Source organism: Anguilla rostrata, chromosome 16 (genome assembly GCF_018555375.3).
Source record: "Anguilla rostrata isolate EN2019 chromosome 16, ASM1855537v3, whole genome shotgun sequence".
Taxonomy (NCBI): Eukaryota; Metazoa; Chordata; class Actinopteri; order Anguilliformes; family Anguillidae; genus Anguilla; species Anguilla rostrata.
In genome coordinates this window covers 30,630,036-30,649,001 of record NC_057948.1, presented here as the reverse complement: position 1 = coordinate 30,649,001, position 18,966 = coordinate 30,630,036, and the positions used below count along the sequence as shown (strand labels likewise).

The 18,966-nt window shown below is 44.0% G+C and overlaps 2 protein-coding genes across 3 annotated transcripts in view; one reads left to right on the top strand and one right to left on the bottom strand.

Moving 5' to 3' along the window:
- LOC135242776 (11-beta-hydroxysteroid dehydrogenase type 2-like) overlaps window positions 1–1,289 on the bottom strand; it is a 57,290-nt gene extending 56,001 nt beyond the window's left edge. Inside the window, exon 1 of the mRNA XM_064314056.1 lies at window positions 1,151–1,289. The gene's annotated coding sequence lies outside the window, so the exon portion shown is untranslated. The remainder of the gene's footprint in view (window positions 1–1,150) is intronic.
- On the top strand, window positions 1,181–16,246 carry zdhhc1 (zinc finger DHHC-type containing 1). Of its 2 annotated transcripts, none has more exons than XM_064314050.1 (11): window positions 1,181–1,319; window positions 2,336–2,554; window positions 3,270–3,445; window positions 4,302–4,403; window positions 5,582–5,706; window positions 5,964–6,119; window positions 7,607–7,728; window positions 10,157–10,245; window positions 11,951–12,065; window positions 12,656–12,749; window positions 14,139–16,246. In XM_064314050.1, the coding sequence occupies exons 2-11, from the start codon at window positions 2,336–2,338 to the stop codon at window positions 14,513–14,515; spliced, it is 1,575 nt and encodes a 524-aa protein (XP_064170120.1). In that variant the 5' UTR covers window positions 1,181–1,319; the 3' UTR covers window positions 14,516–16,246. The 2 variants fall into 2 exon arrangements, with proteins under 2 accessions (XP_064170120.1, XP_064170119.1); XM_064314049.1 differs by having other exon boundaries at window positions 13,995–16,246.
- Window positions 16,247–18,966: the final 2,720 nt, after the last annotated feature.

The window sequence follows — 18,966 nt, the reverse complement described above, 5'->3', positions numbered from 1 at the left end:
TGTGTATTCGACATTTTTCGTCCCTTTCCGTCGTTAGCAGGTGACTAATGCAAGGCAGAGTGTACTGCTGGTCGTTTCCCAGGGAACTGGTTGGTAGCTGGGAACTGAAGTCAGGGAAACGGAGAAGATGGGGAAACTATGGCATGGGTTGTCATCACCGAATGTCGCTATCCAAGTTGCCGCTAGCCAAGCTACTGTAACTAAATGGACCATAAACTCTTTTTCAAAATGAGGTACGTAGGTAGCTTGCTAGTCAGCCGATTAAAATAAATGATAAATAGCTACTTTTCATAGATTCAAACGTTCAAAGTAATTTCTGTAGTTAGATTTTTTCGGAATCAATTTACTTGTGCAGAGATGCACAGCTAGCATCTCTGACAGAAACACCAAATTGCCGGATTGTATTTAGCTAACGTTCGCTGGCAACGTACTAGACTAATGTAAACATGCATAATTTAACAGTTGTGTTAACGTAGTGGTTCGTGTGAAATGCGAATATGATGGAAGTGGGCGAAAGGAATCAGTTAGCTAGTTGGGTGTGCTGGTTGCGGTCTTATTTCATCTTACGCTTGGATAGCTAAGAAGCTACGGTACTTAGCCTAGCTTTCCGTAAAATTTAGCCAGCCAAGACATCCATTCTAAGGAACCCCGTGAAGTAACTTATCGTTAGCTGCTGTTAGTGTTATTGTAGCAGTTGGCCAGTTAGCTAGTCCCCGGGTAGCGGCTAGTTACCTAGTAGTGTTGCGTAAATTAGTCGTCTTGTTGCTTGCTAGCTGACGAGCTAACAACGCATTTGTCTATGTTTAGCTGGGAAATGTTAAACCCACAAAGCGTTAGCTATTCGGTGTTATTTTAGACCGGCTAACGGTAGCTAACATTAACTAAGCCGACTACCAGAACGAATTAGCCAAGTCTAGTTGTCTGATTAGCTAGCTAAAAATTAATGTCAAATTTCTGCACATTCGTTTATACTCGGTTTCCCGTGAAACAATATGAAATATCAGTTAATTGAGATAAATTACGTGAAATACTCGTTGGCTTGCACAGTAGAACGATTAGCTAGAGCTGTGAAATCGGCTAACGTTAGGTCTTCAAACAGTGCTAACTGCTAGCTCCAAAGAGCAGGACACAGAACCGGAGCTAACGTTACCTTTGCTTGCCAGCTCCGTGGTATAATAACCATGAAGGGATTCACGCGGATAGAAGCAGCTAGCTAGCAAATCAGGCCAATGATAGCCGTCTGTCTCCAGATTTTGAGATGCCGAAGTGGAAAAGTAAGCGCATAGCTTACGGTCATCTCCCTCATCAACTCTGAGGAGGTAAGTTAATTAAGTTTGCACGTTTGTCTGTGAAATCTGTGCATCTTTGCCGATACCCTGTTTCCTCATTGGTGGGCCACTGCTAGCCATTGCAGGGGCCAGCTAACTTGTATGTTCAGCGACGTTTAGGTGTTGAGATTTTATCGACCCACCACGCCACTGTACATTTAGTTTTTTTGGGATATTCGCCTCTGATTATAATTTAACTGTATTTTCCCCATATAACGTTAGTTATACGCCGCAGTCAATCCGTTATATAACGGTATATTATCAATTTATAAAATCCTATTTTTGAGTTAAATTATTCAAAACGCATGGCATGTCATTGTAATTTCTAAAGTATGCTTTTCCCCCTTTTCTCATCACTTGCGAATTTTATGTGCCTGACAATGCCTGCTACATTGAGTCATTAAATTAAGAATATCAGAAATATGCTGCATGTTCAAATAAACTTGAGATGTAATGTAATGAGATAACGATAAATAAATACATTTTTAAATAAAATTGTCGGTTTCAGTATCAATTGTGGCGCCTTAGTTTTATTTTCAGGGAAAATAATTCTGCAAGTTGGAAGCTGACATTAACTTCTAGGAGGATCTGTTTTTTTTTTTGTTTTTTTTGGTGGTCATTTGCAGTCAGTCAGTTGTCAGCTTTTCATATGCCTAGATGCTGATTTATTTATTTATTTATTTATTTTTCATTAGTTTGATGAGGTTTGGTGGACCAATAATTTAATAAAGAACAACATGCTCAAGTGGTTGTAATGTAGCCACATTTCAATCTGCTTATATAGAGCATAACAATTTATTGATAAATCCTGTGTTTAAATAACAGTTGTGTATCTTGTTTGTCGATACACCACACCAGCTCTTTGAAACTGCAGAACTAGTACTGGCAATTTACCACCTATCAGGTGAAACTCCTGAAGTCCCTGAGATAGGTTTGCTGAAATGACACAGAGAGTGTAGACACTGCGCATGATTTGTGATTGTTTTGAACGTGACCCCCTCTCTTAGATGGACGTCTGCAATCAGAACCCTAACCGCACAGCCCCTGAGAATATAAGCGGGCCTCAGAGGGCGGAGCTACCACTGTGCTCTCGCACCAATGGCTGGAGCTGGCCACCACATCCCTTCCAGTTCCTGGCCTGGCTCCTCTATCTCTACTTCGCCATCATTGGCTTTGGAGTGTTTGTGCCATTGCTACCCTCCCACTGGATCCCTGCAGGCTACATCGTATCTTTTCAATGCCTGGTTTGGCTTTTGGTGGTTTTGCTTGTGCCGAAAACCCTTGGTCTCTACAGCCCATTCCTAACTCAATCTTAGCAGCCTTTTTTTTAATTTTATTTTTTTACAATTATTTAAAGTGTTTTTTTGTCAGCTCTCCTGCTGCTTTTCTTACCCATGTAGTTTAAATTTGGTGTTATTTGTCATAAGTGTATTGTAAGAGAATTTGGACAAAAGTTACTGCCAAATGGATATGTTGGAATATAAACACAAGGCCCTTCAGGTCTGGTTTACATCAACCAGACATTTTCTGACTAGACGGCTAAGTTGAATGGGAATTACAGCAATTACAGTACCCATATCAACCTAGATTCTACTTGTACAATCCTGACAACTTGTTTGGAGTCTCTGAGCCAATCTGAGACCCAAAGTGTAGTGACATGTATAGTAGGGTAAATATAGCAGCTAGTAAACTTACTACTTCCCCCCACTTATTATACCACAGTATAACTTACCTGGTTTTGCACACTACATGGGAGGACCAACTGGGGCTGTGAACTGATCTACTGTGGATATCAGAGTGATACTCACATGATCATTTTGCCTTTGGGGTCAGGATTCCTGGTGTCCTGAAGGGAAAACCGTTTTAAGTGTGTGTACTGAAAGCTGTAGTGCCGTTGAGTAGCGTGGCCATTAATGTCTGTCCATCCTTGACTGGCACAAGTGCACCGGCGTCATGTTTGTGTGTCACCTGCTCGTCCACCTGACCGCGGTCTCCATCGATCCTGCCGATCACAACGTCCGAGCCAAGAGCTACAAGGGTCCCGTGCCGGTGTTCGACCGCACCAAGCACGCCCACGTGATCGAGAACTGCCACTGCTATCTGTGTGAGGTGGACGTGTGAGTATGAGGAGGCCTCGTGCTGCAGCCGCATGGTCTTTGGACATTCACTCTTCCGATGGGTAGATTCAGGTTACTCAATGTCCTCTCCACAATATTGAGGAACAAAGGAAGTAAACCGTAATGGCTGTTTTTTGTTGTTGTTGCTGTCAGGCATGTCCTCATTCTAGCTGGCAAAAGAATTTGCACGATGAAATGTCGCAAAAGCGTTGTTTTTAAGGAAAAAAAAATATATTTTTACCATTTAGTTGCAAAAACACGCTTTTTTTCCCATAGGCTCACTGGCATGGTTTCTGAGTGTCGGGAACTTCTACTTACAAAAATGACGAGAGCGCATGATGGTTGATTTAGAACAATACTCCCATTCTGTGAAGAGCACTTGCGTTAATTTATGAAGCCTGTATCTGTTTGGGTTTCATCACATCTGATCCTTACTCAAGTCAGTCAGCTGTTTAATTGGATTGAGTTCTGTGCTCCTGCGCTTCTGTCGGCTCTTGAAAGGTTTGAAATGAAGAGACCAGACCTGAAGGACCGCAGCCCTTGAGCCCTGGGGGCTGGGTAGCCCTGGTGGGTACAGAGATGGGCCGGGAGCACAAAGCACTGCAGAGCAGTGTACGCTTGGGCCCTCTTTGCCAAAAAAAGAGTCCTCCGTTGTCTTTCTCTGTTCCACTCGAGAGCGCTCGTCTTCCACACATTCACTCTTAATGAGTTTGGATTTGTTTTGGGGGTGTTGGGTGGTGGGGGGGGCGGGGAGTTCTCGGAATTTGTGCTGTTATTGTCTGGAGTCGGTCATGATGCACGTGTCATATGCTAACAGTAGGCTTCTTTTTTTTTCTTTTTCTTTTTTCTTTTTAAGGAGTCCCAAATCGAAGCACTGCAGCGCCTGTAACAAATGTGTGGCCAGCTTTGATCACCACTGCAGGTGGCTCAACAACTGCGTGGGCAGCAGGAATTACTGGTGAGAGCGCTTTTGTCCCCCTCGCGCTAGAACGGAGCGAGCGTCGTACCGCAGCGGCGCTGCTCACGTGGCCCGCTGAAGGCCTCTCTCTCTGTGGCACGCGTGCGTTAAGGACTCGGGTCTGTTTGTTTTTCGCCATTTTTGGAAATGGAACGAGGTGAGCGACGGGACTCTGTGAGGTCCGGCGGTTGTGCCATCTCGTCACGCTCTGCCCATTTTATGCCCTCGTGATGACAGACCTCAGAACAAGCAGGGCACACAAAGAGCACGTTATCGTAATGGAAATGAAAACGCCAACGTGAAATGAAGCCTACAAGTTGTGTTTACGTTTTGAAACATTCAGTTGATCCGGAGGGTATTTACAAAATTGTCTTCTAGTGATTGACCAAGCGTTTATAACGATGATAAATGTGCCTCTGCGAATTATGCTGTATATTTAATCACAGTTAAGCAAAACCATGGGATCTTGCAGCAATTTAGGAGACTGGTGAACAGGCCCATAGATCAGCGCTGAAATAAACATTCACACACAAGTTCTCATAAGCATGTTTTCTCCATTTAATCATATAGCTGTGGATTCACAGAAAATTGTATTTAATGAGAGTTTTTAAATGAGAGGATTTTTTCACAATACGCACATAAGCTGCGCCCCAGAGTCTGTTTGCGATTTAAAATAATCCTGTTTGCAGGCATGTATCTCGGTGTGGCAGAAGTTTCTCCCAGGGGTGGATTACACATCCGTTTGGCCCGCTCATGCTCTTGAACAGGGTGTATTTTCCCTGGTTGTGTAATCCCGGCTCATCGCTTTTCCCGCTCCGAGTCTCGGCGTTCCGCTACGGAGCGATCCGGCATCCGCCATCAACCAGCCCCCCGAGTGGCCGCTCGTTTTTGACACCTCTCCTCGTGTTTGGGAGACCTGCTTGTCACCTGTATACGGATTCGTTTTTTTTTTTACAAGCTAAAGGGTGCGAGTGGTTGAATTCTGCATGCTCCTTAACGCCTCGCTGAATGGGCTGCTTTCCCAGACATGGGCTAAACCTAGTCTTAGACTAAAAGAAAAATTCAGTGAATCCATTGGAAAAGTTTTTTTGTCTAGGACCGGGCTTAGTCCACGCCTGGGAAGTCAGACCTAAATTCTCATGTTGGCTGAACTCTCTTATTTGTGTCTTCCATTGCAGGCTTTTCCTCAATAGTGTGATTTCTGCACTTCTTGGAATATGCCTAGTCGTTGTCATTGCCAGTTACATATTCATTGAGTTTTTTCTGGATCCTTCAAAGCTTCGGTCTGACAAGCACTTTCAAGGTAAGCTGACCTGACTGCCGTGTATTCCATCCTGGTCTTTCTTCTGGTTCATTTTCTGTATGGATACTACTAAATTGTATGTAACAGTTTTTGGTGACATTTACTCAATGTCAGCATTGTGAAAGTGTTGGTGTGCTCTGGATTTTACTTGGTGTTGTATTGAATAGGTGAAAGAGGAAATGTGTGTGATGAGTGTCTCAGAGGTAGCGGCCAGGCGCTGTGTGTTGACGGCGCTGTGCTGTCTGTGTTTCCCACAGTGAAGAACGAGACGGTGGTGTGGTTTGTGTTCCTGCCGGTGGCTCCCATCACCACCGCTGGTCCAGCCATCCCGGCCCTGGCCGGCGTCACCATCGCCCTGGGACTGCTGTCCGCCTTGCTGCTGGGGCACCTGCTGTGCTTCCACATCTACCTCAGTGAGTGTGCACATCCTGCCTGTGCTTCCACATCTACCTCAGTGAGTGTGCACATCCTGTGTTCTTCCACATCTACCTCAGTGAGTGTGAACATCCTGTGCTTTCACATCTACCTCAGTGAGTGTGCACATCCTGCCTGTGCTTCCACATCTACCTCAGTGAGTGTGCACATCCTGTGCTTCCACATCTACCTCAGTGAGTGTGGTTCTTGTTGCTTACGTGTCAGAGTAGAACAGAAGTACTGTGTGGAAAATAAACTCCCCCATTGTTTGGTCAGAGGTCCTGGTGTTTACACCACTGAGCTGAGACAAAACTGGCCAATTACACGCCTTCTGAGGTTCTCATGCTCACAAAATGAAACACACGGACTAAAATGTGTCTGAGGGGGCCACTGGTGAAGCCACATGTCTCCACAAGGTGGCAGCAGAGATGCAGTTGAAAAGGTTCATCTGATTCCCATGAAAAATCTACTTTAACATCAACAGGGCCACAGTCCAACATGGAATTTGGACAAATGTAGTGGGTCTTCTGTGTGTTTCCCTTTTACTTGGAGTATATCACTAGATGTGTGCAAAAGAATAGTGGCATTTTAACAACAGGAGCATAATCCAGTATAGATTTTAGACAGATATAGTGGGTCGTCTGTTTTGCTTTCACTGAGAGTATATTACTGCAGTGCAAAATAACAGTGGCATTATAATGTCATGCTCATTCTGTTGAATTTTGTAGGGTACATTTTCCTTGTCAAAAAGTGTCTTATTTGGCAGACTGATTTGGCAGAACTTTCCCCGATTACCTCACCACCATTCGATCACCACCCCAAGGCATAAATATTTATGGTATCCAAGGTCACCATTTGCACATTAAAAGCTTCATTGTGTAAATAAATTATTTTTTGCCAGGCATTTCAAGTATACTTGAAATATGTCACATGGTACGCATCAACGAATGACGTGAGAAAGGCTAGTTCTTCTCAGAATTACCATACTTGCTGTGCCAGTTCACAGTTCTCCTTCATTTGTCTCCTGAACTACTGAAATACTAGTCAAACACATCCATTGTCAGTACCGCAGCCAAATGTTTCTTTGTTTCTCAACAGCTGTGCCAAGATGGAGCACGCACTGCTGATCATGTTAAGCTGTTCTGAAATGTTTGGAACACCATTAGGTTCTGAATCATTTTGTTTGTGTCTGTTACTACATATGTACTTCCTTTTAGTGTGTGAAATTCTCAAAGGCTTGCTTCACCAGTACTAGCAGTGAGATCCAGTTTGTTGGGTTGAATTGTGCAGTAAATTCTTGATAATTATGAAGCATTTTTTAATGAAATTTTGAGTACGTTTTTTTTTTTCCCCCCAGAGAGACTGTCATTCTTATTTGTGCTAAATTAAGATTTCACAGTCGAACATTAGCCCGGAGTTATAGTTCAGACCGGGCCCATTTTCAGTAGCGTTCAGCATCTTTCCCTATCCTCTTGTGTTAATTCAGTGTGGAACAGGCTTAGCACCTACGAGTACATCGTTCGTCAGCGACATCGTCAGGACGCCAGGGATTCGAGCAAAGCCCCTGCCGGACCCGATTCTGTGCCTCCAAACATGAGCCTCGTCAAGGTACTTTCCCTCCCAGCGGACCGCCACTGGGTCGCAAGATCTGGGGCTGGAGTCCGTGCTCTTTAATGGACAGTTTTACTGGAGTTACATTCATCTTTATTGTAGTACTGATGTTGTAGCCTTCACGTCAGGAAAATGAGATGATTTTCTTGAAGGAAGACATGCTCCCATGATTTTGTCAGGTATATAAATAAATATGTGCATGCTTTGCCCGGATATTCGAGATACGGTAATTGATGCACAGTGAAGAGATTCTGTTTTTTGTCTCTACGTGCCCTTGAATGTAATGTGAGCGGATATGAAATATGATGGGAAAGACTTTACATGATTTTTTTTTTTTGGTAGGGCAGATAAATGTGGCTTCATTCTCAAAGCAGCGTGTCTATACCTCACTCTTGTCCTGAAACTGAGATTCCATCTGAAGGCCATGTCTGTTGTTTGTCATTGGAATAGAGCAGCACACCGACACACCCTCTCTGTAAATGAAGCTGCCTTTCCTGCGTAATCAAAGTGCCGATCGCATAGGATGGTCAAGTCCGTCCCACATACTTAAGCACCACTGCAGGCGTTCACTGACCTCTTCCTGTTGGGGCATGTCATGTGTTGTCACGACGGACATGTCAGACATGACAGAAGTGTTTGGTTGCTATCATCTATGTGTTGAGCCGTAGCCAAGGCTTAACCGCTAAGTGAAACACACGTCATGCTGAAGTTCACAGGTTGTTAATTTATTTTTCTTTTCCCCTGACCGGAGGTTGACACCAGACTCCGATGCATGCCATCCTCAACTGATAGTGTTCAAAGGCTAACTTTAAAATGGAAAATGTAGTGTTTTTGTAATAAGTACATTTTTATTTCCATACCTACTATACCTACGGTATAATAAATATAGCATAATAAATATGTTATTTTTGTGTGGAGTCTTTTAGACAGTTGGTGAAGGGGCTGTGAGCATTATGTTTTTATCAGTTATAGTGTGGATGGTTTACTAAAAACACAGTCATCTCTGTCAGCTGGTTGAGTGTCTGTTGTGGTAGTGATGGTGTACTCCCGGGCTAGTGAAATCGGTGACGTTGCTCACTGTGTGGTCAGTGATGGATGGGGGAAATGTTCCAGCGCGCTCAGTGCCAGACCGCAGTTATTCGGGTGTTTTTGGAATGTCGCTGGTGCGTCCCTGGGGACAGGCCTGTAATGAGAGTGATAATGAGGACAAATGGTTTTTCTGCTCTGCGTGTCCGAGCGCTAAGAAAACAGTCTCGGGAAACATTTGCAATCGAGCTGAAACGCCGTGAGGGGAAGACATCGCGAGCGCGTCACGCCACATAAACAAAGGGCATGGGAAATTCACGGGGGAACGCAATGATGTCATTTCCTTTTCCTCCAAGAGCGTGTCAGCCACCTGTCTCATGGTGACCTGAACCATTGTCCTTCTGGTCTGGGCTCCTGTGGATGGTTACATTTCTGAGTTTAAGTGGCTCTGTGCAATTATATTGTGATTGTGAAGTTACTACTTATGTTTTTTAATTCAGAAATCGAAAGTATAACTGAAAATCTCACTGAATGTTGAAGGCCTCTGTTTTCTTAAAAAAACAATGTGTTATGGAAATTGCAGGGCTAAATGTTAGAGGCTTTTAATCCATCCAATTTTAATATTTGAATTGGGTCGCAGTCCCTCTGTGTTTGAGAGAATTCTGCCAGTGCTGCACTTGATTACATGGGCCAAGTTCACACTGTACCAGCCCAGCAGGGTGTTTACAAGGTCAGGCTGATTGACACCCCCCCCCCCCTCCCCACAACTCTCTCAACCGCCACTCCGGGGTAACCATAGCAACTAACATTTCAGCCTGACACCGGCAGCGTCTGACAGAACGCAGGTCCCACAGAAGCACCTGTGCTTGGCAGCACAAAGGATTTGAGTTTCAATACAGACCTCACCAGGATACCATTATTACCAGTGGTTACGGTGCCTGTATGCGTGCCACGTATTATGTCTGTATTAACTCCAACACTTGACTTCCTTATGAGTGAGCATGAACAGTGTGTGCTATATGGAGACACGCCTTTCAACATTAAATTATGCTGGCAACAGAAATATGGTACAGACTGGGGAAAAGTATACGATGTTCCTGGATTTCATGTTTTGTGTTCCTTTGTCTACTAAACCTTTTTGTAAGGTTTCATTTCAACGTAGTTATTGGCTATTTATGAACGCAAGCAATATATTTTCCCCCAAGCAATGTATGTCAGGATTTTAACATTAGGCCTACCGTTAAGAAGCTTTCAGTTGACCATATAACCCAACCCTGCTTGTGTGCTGAGCACAGTCAGCAGCTTGGGAGCTGTCTCCTGGATGCTGGTTTGGTGAGTGCTGCAGTTAATGGAAGAGGAAGCGCCTGTAATGAAAGTTCTCCGTCTGTCCCTCTCTCAGGACGTCAGCTATTCGGGCACGCTGGGCTACACCAATCCGGAGATGGAGGTGGAGGACCCCTCCACGATGGCAGCTCGGGGGGGACCAGAGTAAGCAGACATCTTCACACGTGGCCCCCGATTTACTAGCAGCTTTTATAGGGCGGTGAAAGTCAAGGGTTCAAATAAGGATCATACTGCTAAACACTGTGAGGCATTTCGGTTTTTCTAGGGGCTGAACTCATGTGTAGTTAATGGGCACCATGGTAGTGTAGACGACTTTCTGTTCAAAGCCAGGTCTGTCTGCTCATTATACTCTAAAAGCTGTTAAGAGTCAGACCATCATGCTGTGAGATTTTTAAATTCAGGGCTGAGAAAATGGCGCTTTTATGCAATCAGTTTGGTTATGACTGTGGTGTTTGCTGTTGTGGGTGATCATGCAAATTCACAGATACTGTCACCTTGCACTCATGTATGAGTGGTGTATTTTCCAATCAATGTTATTTGGTTGTTGTGACATGATCATTTTTTTTTTTACATATGTTATCATCTGTGATAGTAGGTTTCAATTTTTAATTAAGGGAGCATTCCAATTTATTCAAAATATAGAGATAACATTGTTCAGCAGTTTGAGATGATCTACAGTTCACAAAAAGTCTAGGCCAGTTTGTACTTGTTTTATAGCATATAATAAATGTAATTCAGCTTTGACAATTACTTTATAACAGTGATGACTGAGGAAGCTGCATTTTTGATTTTTGTTGCCATGGAGACCATCTTTGCGAAAACAAAATGTGTTTGATCGAAACGTCTTCAAATGACTCAGATGGAATTTGGGGGGTGGGGAATGAAACCATATGAGCGCTGGACTTCAGTAGCAGTTAGAAATCGTTGTGAAGACCGTTCTGACGGCCACAGTTGCTCCTGTCAGTCGAGCCGAGTTGTGAAGATCTCACAGTCACGGTGCGATATGAAATTTAGGCAGGCTTGTGTTTGTGCTGTGGGACTTGAGCTAGAACCATTTTCCCTCTAGAGACCACAGCAAACTCTCAAGGGCACGTGCCCTGACTCCCAGGTCTGCAGGGCTGTTCTGTGTTGCTGTTATGATTTTCTGCTCTACCCAGTGACTTCAGTGCATACATTATAAAGTGTGGTTGGTTTATTTTAAAAATTATAGGTTCACAATTAAATGAACAGAGAGTACATTGTGCTATAGGTTAATGTGTTACGTTTAGAGAGACTTATTTAAAAATGCTGTTGGGCATTTGTAGTGTTTTCTCAAAACTGCCATTGTGGCTATTAGGATAATTGTATTACATTTAGAGAAAGTCTAATTTGAAAATGCTGCTGGGCATTTGTAGTGTTTTCTCAAAACCGCCAATGAAAATAAGAAACGGTCTGATATTGCCAGTCTGCTTCCAATCTGCAGTTCCTGACCTGAGGCGTGTGTAATATTCTCACGATGATCGGTAATTTTCATGTGTCTTAGATTTGGACTCCACATTGCGCTCTGTGGCTCACATCCAAAGCTTATTCCCCAGCTGTTGCCGTACCTTAGTTTCTGTTTTGTACCCGCAGAATTAGATGTTGAGCGTTTTTTTTTTTTTCATGCCAGCATTCCTGATTAGTACTGGAACGTATTCCCAAATACGAAGCGTGTCATGGCGCCTCCTGCTGTAATTTAATCGATGGCCAAAGACGCGGGTCTTGGAACGGACAGAACGCAGCGGAGGCCGAAGGCTAAATCCCTCCTCCTCCTCCTCGGTGTGCGCGCTTTGCTCTGACTGTTCCTCCCGTCCTGTGCGTTGGGGCCCAGGTTCTATGGCAACGGCAGCGTGAGGAACTCATCGGGGAGGACGGCCGAGGAGGAGCCCCTCCCCACTGTCTCCACGGAGCACAAACCGCCCCCCCGCCCACACAAACGCACACAGGTAAGGAGGGGAGGCGGGGGGGGGGGGTGGGGGTGGGCTGCACCCTGCACCCTCACAAAATCGCGCCTTTCAAAGGGGAAAAAAAACACTTATGACCCAACCATCAGATGACAGTCTTACACTGAGGCGATGTTTGACTCGGCCTTGCTCTGTTACAGTGGAAATACAGTGTGCTGTGGTCACAACATTGTGATTGAGTGAATATACAGCCTACTCTGAAATGATGGCATTTTTGTACCAGTATCTGGTCTTGTAAACATTGCTGCTGTTGCTATAGAGGAAGCTCTGTACCCAGGCAGCTGTGTGGTTGAGTGCATTTTCCTGTCAGGCAGCCATTTGCATTTTCAGTGAAACTCCGAACCTGCGATTCTGTCATGTTGTGTGTAATGTACTTTTTAGATCGTCTACACATTATTATATACATTTTTGGAAAAAAAGGTTGTTTATAAGATTGATAAGATTTAAGATTATTCATCATTAGCAGTAGAAATGTAATTACTTAATATAATATAATGATTCAGCCTTTAGTTAATTGATAAACTCAGATTTCCGCTGAATTCCTGATGTCACTCTTTCATGTTTGTCTGAAGAAGAAAAAGAAGAAAGTCCACAAATTTCCTGCGGAGGTGATCAACGAGCGATCAACAGAGAGCAGCTCCAGCAGAGCGCCGCCCCCAGAGCCTGGTAAGGGAAATGCGCGCAGATGCACACACACACACACACACACCTCTGATCCCTTCAATTTTATTGTTATCTGTTCCTTGTCTACTTAAAAATACTTGTTTAAGTCTTCAACATTGCTACCTGTTCTCAATGAGGAGCAAAAGTCCAGATTAGTAGTAGTCCTGGAATCCCTTGTTTGCCCAACCATAATTCTGTTTCCTTGCTACCATACGCTTTGCTTCACCCCCATCAGTTATTGTAGTGCATGATAAGATTTAAGTATCTGACGCCTTGAGATAGCCGGTACTTCACAAGTTGTCCTTATAGTAACCCTCCCCTTTCCTGTACACTGCCCTGCTTCGCTTCCCTTACTTTTAAATGGTAAACGGACTGCATTTATATAGCGCTTTTATCCAAAGCGCTTTACAATTGATGCCTCTCATTCACCAGAGCACTTAGGGGTTAGGTGTCTTGCTCAGGGACACTTCGACACGCCCAGGGCGGGGATCGAACCGGCAACCCTCCGACTGCCAGACAACCGCTCTTAACTCCTGAGCTATGTTGCCTTTTAACTGTGACATCACATTAGATGATTGACAGCAGGCAGGCAGGAGCTAAAGTACTGCTCTCAGGCTCAAATAATTTCACGTGCTGGTCGTTAAAAGGAAGAAAATTTGGTAATACGGAAGTGGAGAAGGACTATATCTATATCACTATTTCCCTTCAAAGAATGGTGTTGCTGTTTAGATGTGTCCCCATTTGTTCTGTCTTGTGAAGGGATGGGACATTTGAGCCCCCAGACAGTGGGGTACTTTGGTGCTAAAGCATGTAGTCAGTCATTTTTAAAAATCCAGTTGTCTGATATGTTTCGTGATTTAATTCCTTTGTTTTATATTGCAATGCAGTAATTATTTCAAAGGAGAAAATGTCTATAATGTAAAAACGCCACATTTGGTACATCTTGTCTGAAGATTTTGATGCAGTGTCCTCATCTTTGTGTGTAATTTTGGTAACATGTCACTACGGATACCTCGTAAAACCTTAAATTCTGTATTATATTGTTGATGAACACTGCTATGATAGGACTATGTATGATATAATATCAATATTATATGCACCCATATTGGGGTGCATATAATATTCACATTTATGTGTTTATGAGCAGTTATAAGTGGTGAAGCAGCCGGAAGCTCATCCCTGCTGTTGTGTGGCTGTAGTTGTGTAGCTGAACGCCTGCTTGTGTGTCCCTGCCCTCCTCTCCCATAGACCCCAGTGTGAGTGCGGCTACTGTGGTGGCCTCCCTGAGCCAGCGCCTCCCTTTCCCAGCATTCCCTCTGCGGGCGTCTCTCCCCCCCCTGGCCCCCGTGCGGGCGGCGGGCCCCCCCGCTGAGTACCACTCTGACTCCGCAGAGTCCATGGAGGAGATCCCGGTGGCCCTGGCGCAGCTGGGCAGCGCCGCCCTGGCGGGGCATCGAGAGCCCGGAGCGTCCTCCTCCCAGCATGCCCTGCTCCCCGCCCAGCAGCCCCTGCCCTCCCCCCAGCCCCGGACCAAGAGGAAGGCCTCTTCCTCCTCCTCCTCGCTCTCCTCGCGGAAGGCGGGGGACCAGCGCTTCGAGATGCTGCCCCAGGCCCCCTCCGTGTTCGTCAGCCGGGCCAGCGGCCTCCTGGCCGACCCCAGGGACTACGCCGCGAGCGAGGAGCCCCGCGGCATGCTGGGAAAACGCAAGCCGGCCAGCAAGAGGAGCCTGGAGGAGCCGGGCTCCGGGACAGGGAGCCCGATGCCTTAGCCCCGGCGGAGCAGAGGGGTGCTGCTCCACCCGCTCTCCCACTCCGCAGGGCTCCAACACAGGGCTGCTCAGGTGCTCACCCTGCTGCCGTGGACTGCCAGTGAATGAGGGAGACTGGAAGGTGAAGAACTGGGTTTGGACACAGCCTATGCAAACACGTCAAGACAGGAGAAAATGTGTCCGGGGCATTTTCTCTACCTCTCCATTTCCACTTAGGGGAACCCGTTTTTAAAATACTGAAAGTTAACCACTACTTCACTTTCTCTTTGCCCATTTTTTAATTACTTTCACTTGCACTTAGTTCACTGTAGCATTGCACCATTTATATATTTTCTTAGGAAATGTTTATTTTAAATGATTTTAAAAAAAAATATTTATTCAATTATGTTAAATGCCAAAGGATATATGTACATGTACAATATTTTAATGAAGAACCTGTGTTGTTACCAGAAACCTTAATTTTTTATTATTGTTTTTTTTTTTTTTCATGGAGATGATGCAATTTTGTCTACTTGTTGTGCGTCTGTGTTCTGTATTGCAGTTGTGTATTCCTTGTTCTGTTCTCTGTCATGGCGGGCTCTTGGGCCTTGGGCAGTATCAAACACTGTGGGATGTTAACTTAACCCCAGCGACTCACCACCTGACTGGACGGCCATTACGAAGCCCAGCGGGGCTCAAACGCAGGCTTCTCACACGGAATCACAAGTGGACCAACCGCCACTAACCGACCTCAGTGAGCCAGTCACTCCGCTGTATATCATTCTACCGTAATGAGCCAATCTCCCTTCTGCGTATAATATCCATTAAGGAGAAGTCAGGGACGTATTTCAGAATGAGGCGTGGTGTACTCCGTCCGAAATCTGTCCTCAGCGTCCTCTACTCCTTCTCCGGACTCCTCCCAGACGTATCGAGCTGTCTCCGTTAATGAAATTTATCGGCCTGTGTTCAGAGAGCCAAGCTCTGAGAGGTCTGGCAGCTTTGAGTCGGAGAGAAAGCAGCGAAGGGGAGATGGTAAATAATCATTTAAGCGCAGTACACACAAGAAGATAGAAAGAGGATGGTCACTGTCCAAACAAATAAAGTTTGATATATGCCTAGTAGTAAATAAAAAAATAAAGCGCTTTGGAAAGCTGCTCATATAGCCAGACCTAACACAGACGAGAAGAGGTGAGCCGCCACTGCCAGATCTCCCAAACTAATAACCGTAACAACCGAGCTAAAAGCTTGCCTCGTCTGACCTTAACTGGCCTCCACAGAGCGTAGCCTGTCACTCAGAACAAACAGCTGTGGCCCCCTTCACCTCCACCTCCACCTCCACCTTAACACAAACTGATGTGTGTTTTTGCACATTTATCACAAATGTTTGAACGGAAGTAGTCAGCCCAGTCCCACAGTGTGTAAAACTTCCCTATGGTAATGTTCTTCACTGAGCGACCCACCATTTGATCTGAGGTAACTTAAGTCAGCTTGATTCATTGTTTTTTTTTTTGTTTTTTTTTTAAAGAAATGATCTTTGTCCTGAAGTTCCAAACAGACCGTGTCTTATGAAGGAAGAACCTCATCTCAGCTTGTGTCATAAAGAACTATTATAAACATAAACTATTTTATTTATTGAAACTGTCTGTTGTACTTAACATTTCACATAAACACTTCAAACCACTATATTTTCTACTGTTTATCCACTTGAACATACCGATAAAACCTGTAATAAATTTAACCTGGTTATAGTTTTGCATGTTTATAGTGCTGTTTATTATGAGCATATCACTTAATATCACAATAACCAGATACGTTTCCTGTTCTTTTTGCTTGCAGTCTAAGTGGTGGACATATTTTTATCATTCCAAAAATATTATTTTCACAAAGTATGGTCCTACATTGCATTGTTTTAAAGTTAATGCATTGAATCATGAAAGCGATGATTCTGCAGTGAGCACTTTGAAATATACACAGTGATTTATCAGCCTTGGGATTGCTTTCATTTCATTAATGTACTTTCCCTTTAAATCATAGACCTCCTGTCCAAATGGCTGTCCTGGCTGATAATGTGTGTGCTGTTTACATATACTTTGGAAAGTTAACTTGGAACGCTACATAGGGAGTTTACATTCTGCACTTACTGAGAGCTACTGTACTGAGAGAAGCTGTAAGTCATGTGGCGTAATAGACATCTGTACTGGCAACCCGGAGCAGAACAGACCCAGTCAGACCGCAGCACACTGTGCGTGTGGATGGATGGGTTGTACTGGCAACCCGGAGCAGAACAGACCCAGTCATTCCCCAGTACTCTCGGAGTATGGATGGATGGGTTCAGTGCTTTTCAAGATCCACCGCTGGCAGAAAACCACAGGGCTGATCCCAAGTTTGTGTTTCAGTTACTATAGAAATCTGTCTTCCATAAACTCTTTCAAACCTGTCATCAGTTTGGGTTAGGTGGCTTTGGTTTTAGTCTTTTTTTGCCAGGCTGTTGGCTGAAGCTATCTCTGCAGAGTGGCTAGAAGAATCTACTAAATTACATTCACATTACAACACACATTTTCTGTTAAGTCATACTGTGCAATGTAGACCATGCTATAGTTAGAACTGACTCCATAGAAGGCAACATTTGCAACCTTTAGTCGGATTATATCTGAACACATTTTCTATATGGCAAGTCAACATGTGTTGAGATTAATGAGTTCTCTGTAGACTAGACCGTTCACACATTTATTCCATTGTTTGCATTTCTTCGAAAATGACTAAATTCAGGTGCATGTTTGTAGCGATTGTCAACCTCACTGTAAACTGCATCTGCACATTTTTGTTTCTTCATACTTTGTCAGATAATTCTGTGCTGAGTGACTTGGCAGAAGGGACGTGCTGGAAGCAGTCCAAAAGTTTGTGGACTCCTTTTCTAGGTGTTTCCCTCCTGAGGGGACAGAAGACCACCACCATAAGCTTTTTGTTTATACTGTCAGCCATTTTGTTTGGGCTCGTTCTTCCTGGCACTGTCGCCCTTTCGGTTCTGCTGGCTGTGACAGTAACCACAAAGAAGACTGGTGGTTCCCATGACAACGCGATATATTGGACATCACATCCATTTCACTTGAGACATATGAAGCGTGGGGCAACCATCCATGCCATGTGCAAGAGAAACAAAATTAGTGAAAAATTACACTACAGTTCCCTAAACAAATGCTCTGGCAGTTGATCCTAAAATGATCCATCATAAATGAGAATAGTGTATCAATGATGTATATATTTTGGCTTTGTAATGCTAAATATTTCTTCTTGCATTTCAGTTCTATGCATATATTCCATATTTATACTATAAAATTAATTTTTTGTAGATTTTACATTTTAAGAATAATTTTTTAAACTAATAGAAATTGAAATGGTGTTTTTCATAGATGACATCGTCATGTCTGTAGTTGTCCTCAAATTGTCAAACTTTGATCCTCTACCATTCCAGCCAAGAGTGCTTCAGTCTTCAGAGATCAAAGTAGTAATTCTGGGTTTTAGGATTTTTTCATGTCAGAAGATCCATCAAAAACCACAAAGCCACATGGAATGTGACCACAGCATTTTTCTGTGTTCCTAAAAAAGTGTGTGTGTGTGTGTGTGTGCGTGTGCGTGTGTGTGGTTTGTGCGTGTGTGTTGCTGTTTATCTGTATGCTTTCCTTAGTGTTCAAATGTGTGATGTAGAATTCTGTCAGTGATTGAAGGTGCTTTCTCGGCCACATTGATGCACTTGCTGCTGCAACTTACTGTTGCTATCGCGTTTCCTTCAAAACAGCACTTTCAGATCTCATTTTAGAAAACAGCCCCAAGTTGTCATCTTCATAGCAACAGTCTAAAAACAAAGAATCTTCTGTGGCTAATTTCGCCTCAGAGGAAACAGTCCGGCGTACTGCATCTCTGCTGGCGGCTACTGAATGGGTTTCTGCGAGGACAGACAACTGCGTTATGTAATCATCATAATATTGTCAATCTTTCCTCACAACAGTGGTGGTCCAAGGCCTTCATTGCTGACTTTTGTTCTCCTGAAGAGCTCAGAGGTGGACATCTGTTTCCTTTCATTGCCTTGTCTCCATCAGGCCTGTGATGAGCTAATAATGACCAGTGATGAATGTTCTCTATGGAGGGGAAAGCTGTTAAGAAACACGGGCCTGTCATTTCAAGCCAATGACGAGGGCATGGGTATCTCATACTGCACAGCGAAGCCTACCATATACAGTATATACCAAACAGTGTCTACCAACTTAACATCAATCAGCAGTCAGTTTAACTGGGCCTTAAACTAAATAAAATTCAGTCAGGGCAACTCACGTATTAAAATATTTGCATGAATATGTAAATTCATTTTTTGGTTTGGTGCTGAATGGGTTCTGCTTCAGGTATTAGTGCACGCACCAGTGTGCATTATCTTATCTAACAGGGAGTACTATACTGTACATCTCCACTACTAAAGA

What these genes read in the sequence shown, in the direction of transcription:
- zdhhc1 (XM_064314049.1), top strand. Translation starts at nt 2,336, where the DNA reads ATGGACGTCTGCAATCAGAACCCTAACCGCACAGCCCCTGAGAATATA. An exon ending in GTCTGACAAGCACTTTCAAG is followed by an intron (nt 5,707 to 5,963) that starts GTAAGCTGACCT and finishes TGTTTCCCACAG; the next exon opens with TGAAGAACGAGACGGTGGTG. An exon ending in AGCGCCGCCCCCAGAGCCTG is followed by an intron (nt 12,750 to 13,994) that starts GTAAGGGAAATG and finishes CCTCTCCCATAG; the next exon opens with ACCCCAGTGTGAGTGCGGCT.